Source organism: Akebia trifoliata, chromosome 4 (assembly GCF_017979445.1).
Source record: "Akebia trifoliata isolate Shusen 1 chromosome 4, ASM1797944v1, whole genome shotgun sequence".
Classification (NCBI taxonomy): Eukaryota; Viridiplantae; Streptophyta; class Magnoliopsida; order Ranunculales; family Lardizabalaceae; genus Akebia; species Akebia trifoliata.
In genome coordinates, this window is record NC_141378.1 from 18,885,743 (window position 1) to 18,898,085 (window position 12,343).

The 12,343-nt window shown below is 35.7% G+C and overlaps 1 protein-coding gene across 2 annotated transcripts in view; it reads left to right on the forward strand.

Annotated features, from left to right (window-relative positions):
* The first annotated feature begins 2,202 nt into the window (after nt 1-2,202).
* The window catches only part of EBS1 (EMS-MUTAGENIZED BRI1 SUPPRESSOR 1), a 45,702-nt gene continuing 35,561 nt past the window's right edge, over nt 2,203-12,343 (forward strand). Inside the window, exons 1-8 of one of the 2 annotated variants that reach the window (XM_086440204.1) lie at nt 2,203-2,627; nt 4,182-4,619; nt 4,718-4,871; nt 7,247-7,418; nt 11,378-11,451; nt 11,736-11,832; nt 11,944-12,056; nt 12,196-12,311. In XM_086440204.1, coding sequence (XP_086296330.1) covers nt 2,458-2,627; nt 4,182-4,619; nt 4,718-4,871; nt 7,247-7,418; nt 11,378-11,451; nt 11,736-11,832; nt 11,944-12,056; nt 12,196-12,311 — 1,334 coding nt within the window. In that variant the 5' untranslated portion in view covers nt 2,203-2,457. The remainder of the gene's footprint in view (nt 2,628-4,181; nt 4,620-4,717; nt 4,872-7,246; nt 7,419-11,377; nt 11,452-11,735; nt 11,833-11,943; nt 12,057-12,195; nt 12,312-12,343) is intronic. The other variant, XM_086440203.1, reaches the window with a different exon arrangement.

Sequence of the window (12,343 nt, forward strand, 5' to 3'; positions counted from 1 at the left end):
CTAAACAAAGTCTGAATGTATGCCTGGTCTGTAGTCTATAGGGATACACAATTATCAAAAAGAAAAGAAAAAGCACAACGATTACCCCCCTTTTGTCTCAAACTTTATCTTCCTATAAAGAAGGTTTGAAATTTAATCTTGTCATGAATATCGAGAATAACTTTTAATTTTATTATCTTTACTCTTCTTTTCTAGGAATACTCATCCTAATTTATTGTCTTTTCTCTGATATCCCCTTTTTCAAAAATATTTATTCAACTTTAATAATTGTCTTTCCTCTTCTCCTCATTTTTCAAATACCCTTCTCACTTTATTATTTTTCCTTTTATTCCTCATTTTTCAATAATACCCTTTTCCAATAAAAAGTTGCGTACTATACTACTAAACTAATTTAATCCCAATCAAATCTAACAATATATTAATCAACTCTAAGGGTTGGATCAGTAGTAAAACTTCTGATTGTTTGCTTTCCTTTTGATTTTGTGTTCAAAATTGGTCGGCTTCTCCACTTATCATGTTGTACGTACGTTCACTTCTGTGGGTTAGGGTGTTTGACCGTGAGAACTAGGCCCATCCTAAAAGGGGTGTTAGATACCTTGCATTATTCATGAAAAAACAACTACAATATGTTAATCAATAAAGTTGATTTCGACATAATCCATCCATTCATCTATCTTATTATCCCCTTTTCTCCATTTTCATAGCCATCACGACCATTCAATTAAAATTGATGAAATTACTTTTAAGGTTTCAAGATTCAAGATGTATTCTTAAAAAATTTAAGGTTGACTTAGGATCTAATACGGTGTCTACGTGATACGGCTTAGTTGGAGTTTAGAACATCTCGGGATCTTAACCAAGTCGTGCATGCAGCCCAACTTGTTTATCTTCCAATCAAACTGTGTCACGTAGTCGTTCTTATTTATTGGAATGGGACACTTTATGGGATTGCGACTCTTTAAGGTTTATTTGGAAGAATATAAATTTATGAAATTTTAAAGAGTTGTCTATTGTCACCCACCATATATGCTCTTTGCGCCCACTTAAGTTAAAAAAAAAATAAGAAGTTACATTTTTTTCTTTCTCCATACACCCACTATTTTCTCCATTTATCGATCGAAAAATCCAAATCATCTTCTCTATCTGTTCTCTCCTTTTTGTTCACCATTTACCTCTCTCTATCTCTCAATTTTCTTTTTCTTGTTATTGTTCTTCAAATTCATCTCCTTTTGAGTTTGTGAGAGGTTGAATCAATGGAAATTAGGTTTTAGTATTTTTTTTTTATCTTTTACTTTTTTGCATTTAATCATCAAAGAAGATAAAAAAAAAACATCATTAAAATCTTTAAAAACCACGATTTTAAATCAAAGAACTCAGAGTTTTTTTTTATAATTTTGTTCGGTAGGTTCAGACAAAACTTGTGTTTAGCAAATTCGATAGGTACCTACCGTATATTACAAAATCATTTCAGTAGGAGCCTATCGAATTTGATAAAACAAGTTTGATATGAACTTATTGAACATAACTGTAAAAAAAAAAAAAAAAAACTCCAACTTCTTCAATTTGAAATCTTTGTTTTTGAAGATTTTAATGATGGTTTTCCATCTTCTTTGATAATTAAATGTAAAAAAGTAAAAGAAAAAAAACATTTTTGAAAGAAAAAAATAAAAAAATTTAATTTTCATTGATTCAACCTCTCGTAAAACATAAAAGGAGAGAGAGAGAGAGAAGAGAAAGTGATTTTTTGTTCGATAGATTGTGGAGAATACGATGTGATTGGAGAGTAATTCGATGAGGGTATTAATATACTTTTCACTCTTTTTTTTACTTAAAAACAAAGAAAAAAAACGTATACGGTGGGTTCAAGTAGAACGATTCAATTTTAACTCATCTTAGTAACCGTAGCCTAGTGGTGACATGGAAAAGCCTCACCCATTTGCCGAACCATGGTTGGTAGAACTCGTCACATAGAAACCATTATGTTGCCACGTGTAAAAGTCATTTTGCCGGTTTTAATACGCTTGCTAATCAATTGAAAACTCGTATCCGATTGTTGATATTCCTCGAGATCATTAAAACCATCACGAGAAATATCATTTTACATTGACTTAAGTTGACTTCCAAGTCAAGTTCTTAAATTCCCAAAATACCCTTAACATCGTTTTACTTGCTGTCCAAAAGACCAAACTCCAAACTCCAAACTCCAAACTCCGAACTCCACAAACTCGTCTTCTTAGGTTCCAATATAAACGAGTCTTTGCAGATCATCTTCTCGTACACAGAGGTTTAGGTCTCGAACTCTCAATCCTAAATTTCCCTCCAAAATAAGAAAACGAAAAAAAAAAACCTTAGATCTGCTACATCCGTTAATCAATCGAACAACCTCAATAGATCGATCTCATTGAAGAATCGATGATTCTGTGAGAACACACTGTGATCGATCACACAATATTAGCAATGGCGCACAATTGCAGATCTGCTCGATATTGTATAGGTTTTTTTCTGATCCTTCTTGCATTGCTGAGCTTTGCTGGAAGTTTGGTTTCTGCAGAGAATCGTCGCCCAAAGAACGTGGAGGTCTCGCTTCGCGCCAAGTGGTCTGGAACTCCAATACTGCTCGAAGCCGGGTACGCTTAGTTGGTTTTAATTTTAATTTTAATTTAATTTTTGTTGATTTTCCTGGAAAGAGAACTCAAGATAAGAGTGTGGAAAGCTAGTGAATTTCCATGCACACTTGAAGTGTTTGTGATTATTTAATTTAGTTATAATTGTTGAAGTTTTGAATCTAAGCTTGAAGGCGTGTAATTGATCCTCGAAGATGTTCGAAATATCTTGAAAGCGTGAGGATTAATGGAGTACTTTCTCTGGAATTGAGCAAAGTCTGGACTCGATGAAATATCGATACATGTTTGTATTATAGAGACCTGTAGGCTTTGTAGGTGTATGGGACTTATATGTTTTATTTTCTCAAGTTATTTAATCCTGTAACTATTAGTCTTTGAAATATATGCAATTTTTTTTAGGATAAGTGAAAAGTTGATATTAATAATTGGAGAAAAGTGGGTCGAGAAAGGATTGGCAAATTATTGATATTTGGAAGGTACATGGGCCTTCCTACTATTATTCTAAGGAGCAACGAGCCTTTACGAATGGCAAATTTTTTATGGTGTCTAAGTAGCTATGAGTGCATGGATTCCAGGATTAAGGGAGGGGATTGGGATTTTATGTGTAAGATTGATATGGAAAAGGCATATGATGGTGTGAACAAGAGTTTTTTGAACTAAATAATGGATTTTGGTGCTTTTTGTGGGAAGTATGGATTATGAAATGCATGTCATCTGCTTCCTTATCGATCATGATTGTTAATGGTTGCCCAAAGGGATTTTTAGGAGTTCTTGTGGGTTGAGTCTTGAGAAAATGAGACCCCTATCTCCTTATATGCATATGTACGAACATTGTAGTCGAGGAGAGCGCCTTGGTGTGCCTCAGGCATGTGGCGCTCAAGGCGGGGCGAATAGAAGTTGCCTTAATATATTTGAGGCAGGGCAGTGTAAGTGAGGTGTACTAAGGCCCATGCCTTGACTGCGCCTCAGTTAAAGTGCAAGGCGCATGCCTCATTAAAAACTGAATACCATATATGTACTTGTTTTTTAAAAATAAGACATCGATTTTAGATTTGATTGTGTAATCTTTACATAATTACATACAAAAAAGATTTATTTGAAAAATACAACTTTTTACCCTTATACATTTTGTCATTTTTATGCAACCCAAGCCCATTGGGATCGTGTTAAGGCTTAATAGACTTAGGCCTAATAGAGGTACATGTTTGATCTTAGGTAGAACATGCCTCTTTAGGTCTGGGTTAGGGCTCAACCAAGTCCGGTTCGTACCTGACCTGCCTATTGACAGCTCTAGTTGTTATTTTGTAACAACAACAACAACAATACATGTTGTTGCTGGTCATTCTTCTTCTTGAACTGTTGAATACTTTAACTTATTTATAGAACTCACTTTCAAGTTGTTGGCTTTTGCTCTTCTCCATAATAAAATTTTGCAATTATTTGAATGGAATTATACTTATAAAAATAAAATAAAAATTAGTTACAATGTTTGGGTTCTCTTGGCATTCTTTTCCACCTTTTACTCCACTAAAAAAGTCCAATTGTTATCTTTAACAGTGAATTACTATCTAAAGAATGGAAGGACCTATTTTGGGAGTTCATTGATACCTGGCTACACGTGGAGAATGATTCTGAATTGCCCACTGCTAAGCATTGCATTCAAAAAATTGTGAAATATGGGCGCTCTCTTCTGAGTGAACCCTTAGCATCAGTGTTTGAATTCTCTTTGAGTCTTCGGACATCATCCCCTAGATTGGTGCTTTACCGGCAACTAGCTGAAGAGTCTCTATCTTCTTTCCCACTAGCAGATGAAATTAACTCAAAGGGGGACATTTTAGAACCAGATGTAATCGCAGGAAACAAAAAAGTAGACCACTTGTTGATAGGAATGAACCCAAAAAGTCATGGTGGTAAATGTTGTTGGGTGGATACTGGTGGCGCCCTATTTTTCGATGTTTCAGAATTGCTAGTGTGGCTTGGTACACCTACTGGATCGTAAGTTGAATTTCATGCTCTATGTTTTTCTTTTTGTTCTTCTTGTTACTTTTTTTTTTTTTGTGATACATGATATGTGTATCACTTTTTGTTGCCAGAGCTGGAGATTCATTTGAGATGCCTGAACTTTTCGATTTTGATCATGTTCATTCTGATTCAAATGTTGCAAGACCAGTTGCTGTTTTGTATGGAGCTCTTGGAACAGATTGTTTCAAAGAGTTCCACATTGTCCTGGCAGAAGCATCGAGAAAGGTATGTTGATTCTGAAACACCCTTCTGTAATAATTTTGTATTTAAAGTCCTGGTTAACAGTGCATGTCATTTATTTGTCTCAAAAGGTGGATTGTGATGACATTGATATAATAAAAATCTGGCAAACACTCCTGAAATTACCTGCATAAAATATTTAGTGATTTAAATATGTCAAAGAATCACTGACTGCGTAAAAATCTGGAGAGCACTGCCAAAATTACCTGTGCCCTGAGGTAGATCTTTTTTTTTTCCTTCTTGTGTTTTGGATGATTTGAGATCTAAGCGTGATAGTAATTTTTTTAAATCAGTAATATGAAGTAAATTAGATCAGAAGAGAAAGGACCATAGACCCCAAAAAGGGAAAAATAAAAAAAGGAAAAAATGGATGTGAGTGGGAGAGATGTTCTGTTTTTGATCGGTGTTGCCACTGGGTAAACCTGTTTTTAGTGAGATCAGTAACTCTGGGCTGGCGGGAATTGAACCCAGGTCAATGATATCATGACCCAAAGACTTTTACCAACTAAGCTATTTGGCACCTGCAAGAAAGGGATGTTCTTACGAGAGCCCCACCTGGATATAACAAACAGCCTTTAGAATACACTACTTTCTGATAAGAATACACAACTTTTCCCCACCGGAAATCTAAATCCTTAAAAAACTGCCCTTTTAGATAATGGTAAGCACGGAACCAATGATTTAATCTCGCCCGTTTCTAATGATTACCTACTCGAGTGAATTCACAATTTAAAAAAATTCTTGTGTTTCTTTCTTTCCTTAAGTCTTAACTTTGTGTGTGGGGGGGGGGGGGATAAATTACTTTAAGTCAAACTGCAAATGGAAGAAGGTTCCAAGGCTGTATAGTAAATTCCTTTCTGAATGTTATTTCCTTTGTTCCATGCATCTACCATTTTAATCATCTTGGTTTCCTCTAACTGATTTCTTTATGATCAATGTCTCCTTAAATTGTTTTTTTAGTCTTTTACTCCCCCTTCCCATTCCATAACTTTTTAGTAAGCCCTTCTTTGTTTCTCCATGTGTCAATTGGTTTGCATTGAGTCCTTGTGATCTTTGTAAGGACTCTGGAGTTCACGTTTCAGTGTCCTAGGGTCTCATTGTGATTTTTCTGAACATCTCCGTATATAATGATCACCCTATCAAAAGGAGAAAATGGATATTTTGCCAGAGACTGGGAATGATGTGGTAATTCTAGGGTTTGAGGTATGTTGAAGAAGGAATAGGTGAAGAATTTAGGATTTGAGAAGAGGAATAATGGTGGAGAATAAGAAAAGATAGATCTGTTGGTATCACACCAATATTATCCTAGGAATCACACCTAGGGTTGAAGAGATAAATCTATCTGTATTACCCCAATATTATCCTAGGAATTACACCTAGGGTTGAAGAAATATATTTGTTGGTATCGCTCCAATAGTATCCTAGGAATCACACATAGTGTTTCTTGAAGCTTCACACATCCAAGAGAGAAAGAATAAATCTGTATTTTTTTTTGTTAATTCATAAGGTCCACTAAAAAAATTCAAAAAGGCTTGTTAAGTGTTTCATAATGCAACCCTACTTGCTGAAAAGTGTAAATTACTAAATTACCCCTAATACATAAAAAATAAAAGAACATACGAAACAACAAATAATAGTAAGATCTTCTTAACTATTACAACTGTTCATTATTTTTTGCAATATTTAAACTACCCATGTGGATCCTCAATCAACTAAAGAATCTCCCATGTTTCATTATCATCCCACGAAATGAAGGTTTGGGCTTGATTGTTCAAACTCTTATTACATGTTCTGTAAACTTTAAAGGGCTATAATTGATCCCTATCATTTCTCCCTGACTTGAGAGAATTTGGCTTCGAATTCCTTTAAAAAGCTTACACTAGAAAAACAAATTGCCTAATATTCCAATAATCACTTCATAAAGAGGCTGCTCATTTCCTTCTAAGATTCTGTTGTTAATTTTTTTCCAAATCCCCCAACACACAACGAAGGAAATTAGTGCTCATAAAATTCTCTTTGATTAAATGATCAGTTCCAGATGAAAATGCCACCTTAGGCAGGACCTTAGGACCTCAAGTGGAGACAACTGGGAATTCCACAGAAGAGCTAAGCTCTAATGACTTGTAAAAGGAATTTACCAAAAATGCCCTATCCTGGTTGCATGTCCACTCTCTTTGGTGGTCCTCTTCAGGTGTTATTGTTTGGTTTTTGTTGATCTGTTCCGAATAATTAAAAATTTCCCTTTTCTCCTTCCATTCTAGTGTGATTAATGGGTTTGGATTGAAGCCTTGCTCTCTAGGTCCTTTTGTGCTCATTTACTGTTGGCATGCTTACTTATGAAGTGCTCCTAATTCTTCTAGGAAAGAGTTAAATACATTGTCAGACCTGTCTTACCTTCCGGATGTGAAACAAAAAGTGGTCCCTGTGGGGCTGTTGGTACAAGGGATGCCCTAAACTTGGGTGGCTATGGCGTAGAACTTGCTTTGAAAAATATGGAGTATAAGGCTATGGATGACAGTACGATAAAGAAAGGTTAGTATGACAAGTTCTTGCCATTCAATATCATGCACTATTTCTGCTTACTCACCAGAATAGTTTTGTCTTTAAGAAAATTTTAATCTGTTGCTTTATGTCTAGTTTCAGCTTTTCTATCTGTATTTCTCTGTCTCTCCTCCCCTAGTGTGCAAACAGGCATTAGATGCATCCTTTTGTTGATATCTCACTTTTGCGTTTTTTATGTGGCTAATCTATCGCACAGTTGATTCCACTGTTTGGTTGTGTTAATTCTTTGTATTCTTCATAGGCATTTTTGTATGTCATTTCTGCTCAAGGTGATCACTTTTTGACCTACTTTCTTTTTTCTGATATTGCTTCTATTCTCATTTTAATTCAAAATGTTTTTATATTTTTATCTTTTGTGATAAATACTACCCTCTAAATATTGGTGTTGTCTTTTTTTGATAAGTTTAAATTTTATGAAAGGAAAAGAAAAATGTGGGGTGGAGATGAACTAAATACAAACTTATCAAAAGGAGAAAAAAAAAAAAAACGATTAACTCGTATCCCAATGCACACAAAAATCTTCAAAAAAAGTCCCCTTGAATTTCTTAAATGCCTTTCCCCAAAAAAACAGAAGACCTAAGATCGATAAAATAAGATCATGTAGATGAAGCTCCTTCCCCTCAAAGTCTATTCCTTTCCTTCCACAACCCCCAACGAATAGCAAAAGGAAGTAGACTCCACAAGATTGTTTGGATACCCGAATAGCAAAACCCCGACCCAACCAAGAAAGAAACAACTCCGTGATTGACCCGGGAAAACATCTGACCAACCCAAAGAGGAAGACGAAATGAAAACAAAACTTCATGCGCTAGAGCACAATCAACAAAACACGATCAACCATCTCTCCACCTCACAACAATTTACAATCAATTGATCCATAGTAGTTAGTCTCCCCAACGCCGCTAGCCAGATGAACACAAAAACTTTGGAAGGAACCTTAGCACCCCAAATGTACGATGCAGGAAAAGGAAAATGCGATGTCACCAAACCAGCCCCAAATAGTGGTGTTGTCTTATTTGCTGCAAAATTATAATGTGGTACTGTAGTATCTTCAACTCTCTTCTGTTGAGGTGGGGAGGTGTCAGTCAGAATGAGAGTTTGAAGAGGGGTTTTAGCATAAAGAAATCTGGTAGAATACGTAACATAATCCCACAAGTGATGGGGGTGGCCCAGACATGGGACTTTTGGGCACGAGATGGAGATTCCTTTTTTATGATGTTAGGGGATTTAGAGGAAAATGGGTGAAAGAAGCAAGCTTCCTCTGGGTGGTGGATGCACAATCCAAATGTCGCAGTTAGACATGTTCATGCTTTTGATAAGGAAGGAGTTGACAAACAGAAATTGTTCCTGAGATCATGTCTTGTGGACCTATAAAAAAAAATCATGCCTTTTGGAGATAGTTCAAGATTGGGTGCACAAGGTGTAGCGTTTGACAATGGGAGTGGGTGTGAGAAAACATTTACCCATTGATTTTTTCCCATTGGAGAATGAACCGAATCGAATTATAATCGAGGAAAAAAGAGTGTTGGGGACTGCTGCCTTTTTATTCATGGATAAATGGAGCCTAAATGTGTTATGAAGGGTGAGGAAGATGTGTTGGACTTGGTCATATGGAGTTATTCTTCAAATATTATCTTTGTCTTCCAAGCTATTTAAGAGATCAATTGTTTTTTTGTTTTGTTTTGGGTATGGGCAGCCCATGCTTAGATCTGAAGATGTACAGTGGGTGAGGGTGCTTGGAAAGGAATCATGAAGGTGCATAATGAATTCTGAAATGGGGTGGCCTTCAATGTGTGAATAGGGAAACAGTCAGATTCTGAGAAGAAGATTGTAATCAGAAAGCTATATGTAGTGTTTCTTCTTGCCTTGAGGGTTTCTCAAATTCCAAGCAAGCAATAGTGAATTGGCTTAGACCCATAGCTCAGTTGGTTTGACACATTGCAGAGCAACTTTGAGGTCGTGGGTTCAAGTCCAGCTTACCCAACCAAAAAAAAAAAGTGAATGATTGATTTTTTGGATGATAAAACCACCAACAGAGAAAAGAATTTAAGAAACCCACTCTAGACCATGCTAGGGTTTATAAACTGAGAACGAGTGGTGAAGATAAAATCAGCAACAGAGAAAAGAATGTAAGAACCTTAGGATTTATAACTGAGAATGGAAGACAAGGATAAAAGCACCAGCAGAGAAGACAATTTAAGAAACCAAAAAAAGCTTTTAAAGCATTTAGAATCCCTCCCTAGGAGGTGCGGTTTAGATAGAAACCAACCCTTAGGGTTAGGCATTGTTTTTTTTTTTTTTAATTGGCTTCCAATGGAGAGAACTTTTGCCTTTGATTCTGGAACTTCAATCTCTTGATCCCTTTTATTGATCTGATACAATATAGATTTTCATAAAATAATCACAAGAGAATAGGGAAGAGAAGAGAAGAGAAGAGAAGAGGAGAAGAGAAGAGATGAGAGGGGTCTTTTTTGAGGATTGTGTTGTAAGGTGGGATAGGGTATGTAGCTTGGAGGAAGTGTAATTTCGTCTAGTTGGTCTTTTGTTTCGGCGGTTTCCTTTCTTTCTTTGGGTTGGACATGTCATCCTCCCATTTGTACATTCTACCTCTTCTTTGTTAATATACTTTCTGTTTACCTATATATAAAAAAAGTATCTGCGTACATTAGGATGGTCCTATACTATCATGATGAGTGCGAGGATCAACCAAATGAGACTTTTGTAGAAGCAAGTGAGGTGGTCAGCAGGGAATGACAAAGGTCCTATACTTTTGTGAGTAAATCAGATGCTTCAAGTGTTAAGGATTTGGATACTACGCATTCCAATGCCCGGATACAACTAACAATCTATTAGTTGAAGATACAAAGAAAGAAGAACAAGGCAAGCTTGAAGAAGTTTATGGGCCTGAGATTGGAATGAGTGATGAGGAATGTGAATATGATGAGAAACACATAGCTTCATTAGGATGGACCCACATGATTATGAACATTGTAAGGAGCCAACTGAGGCTTCTGTAGACGTAAGTAAGGTGGTCATTAGGGAAACTAATTGAAATTTTGGGTGACCAACCATAAGTTGGTATATGGACAACATATGTTTTTAACCATGCAAAACCTCAAGTGGACTTACACCTGTTCCCCTAATGACTACTTTACTTGCTCCTACATAAGCCTCATATGCCCTATCCTCAAAATCCTCATGATAGGGGCTTCTTTTTCAAGATCACCCTGTTCTGAGAAGCCTGACAGTTCTGACTGGCTGTTGTTCTCTATTGTCGTATTTATAAAGGAAAATTCTAATACAAATACAACTCTATAGTTGGTTTTTCGTTTGGAAACCAATTCAGAATTCATAAAAGAACTCTGACTTGGCTGGTCGATAAGATTCCTAACAAAGGGATTTGACCAAGTCAAAACCTTGGTCTCCTTCATCCAATGGATTCCCAACTTTTAAGGATATTGACCAAGTCAAGGCTTGTGTCCCACATACTTGGACATCCCACACTTAGTGGATCCCTAATTTTGAGGGATTTGACGAAGTTTTAGGTTCTACACTTATTTAGATGTCCAACTAGGATGAGTAACTTCTGCTTTTGTAAAATTTAAGTGGCCTCCTTTTGCTATTCATTGGTGATACACTTTTTGAAATAGGAATTGAGTTTCTTCTATGTAATAATTGTACCATATTGAAGGTCTGAATATTCTGGTTATAAAATGTAAGTTTTGGTGAATCAACATTTTTGTAGAAGCTTTAAGATTTTTGTTTTCTCAAGCATGTATGGTTTCCAATAGACATGGCTGGTCAAAATGTTGGGCCTTCTTGTTGTCAACTTGATTACTATCAATATTTAATTTCCAATATGTACATGCACATCTTCCTACAATATTGTGCTTTAATATCCCTTAGTAATTTTTATTTCTTTATTGCAGGTGTTACTCTAGAAGATCCTCGTACTGAAGATCTTAGCCAAGAAGTTAGAGGGTTCATATTCTCCAAAATCTTGGTTTGTTTTCGGAAATTAAGTCTCTTGAAGTTTAGACTTATATCAAGGTTTTGTTACTGTGTTAATATAGCTGTAACAGTCAAGGGCCATTACTGTTACTGTGCCACTATAACAGTTGTAGCTGTTATAATCATCTTCAAATGAATGTTGTATAGATATATAATTTTATTTTGTTTTCAATATTATTATTCTGTCTCTTCATCTTAAAAGAAATATTCTATAGTTATTTTATATTGCCTACTTTAATATTATAACTATTAGTTTTTCTTCTGTAAAACTTGCAGGAACGCAAGCCTGAGATGTCCTCTGAGATTATGGCTTTCCGGGATTATTTGTTGTCATCGACAATATCAGATACACTGGAAGTTTGGGAATTAAAAGGTATATTGTCATCATTATTTGTCTGCATAGAGTTTTTGGAAGCTATGATTTCTAAATGTTCATCACGTTACTTCTAGGACTGGAGCTCATTTGTGTAATGGCCTTTTACAGATCTAGGACATCAAACTGCACAAAGGATAGTTCATGCATCCGATCCTTTGCAGTCAATGCAGGAAATTAATCAAAATTTTCCTAGTATAGTTTCTTCCTTGTCTCGCATGAAGGTATTACTTACTGTTAATTTACTAGTTCTCTATGAAAGCACAAACACAACTTGCTTGATGCTTGTATATTATGGTCATTTTAGCCTTACATAATTACATTATTGGATATGACAAGTGATATATCTACCTCTTTTGGCAGCTCAATAATTCAATTAAAGAGGAAATTATCACAAACCAGCGGATCATCCCACCTGGCAAGTCCTTAATGGCTATGAATGGTGCTTTAATCAATATCGAAGATATTGACCTTTATTTGTAATACTTTTTCCTCTCCTGATTTTTTTATT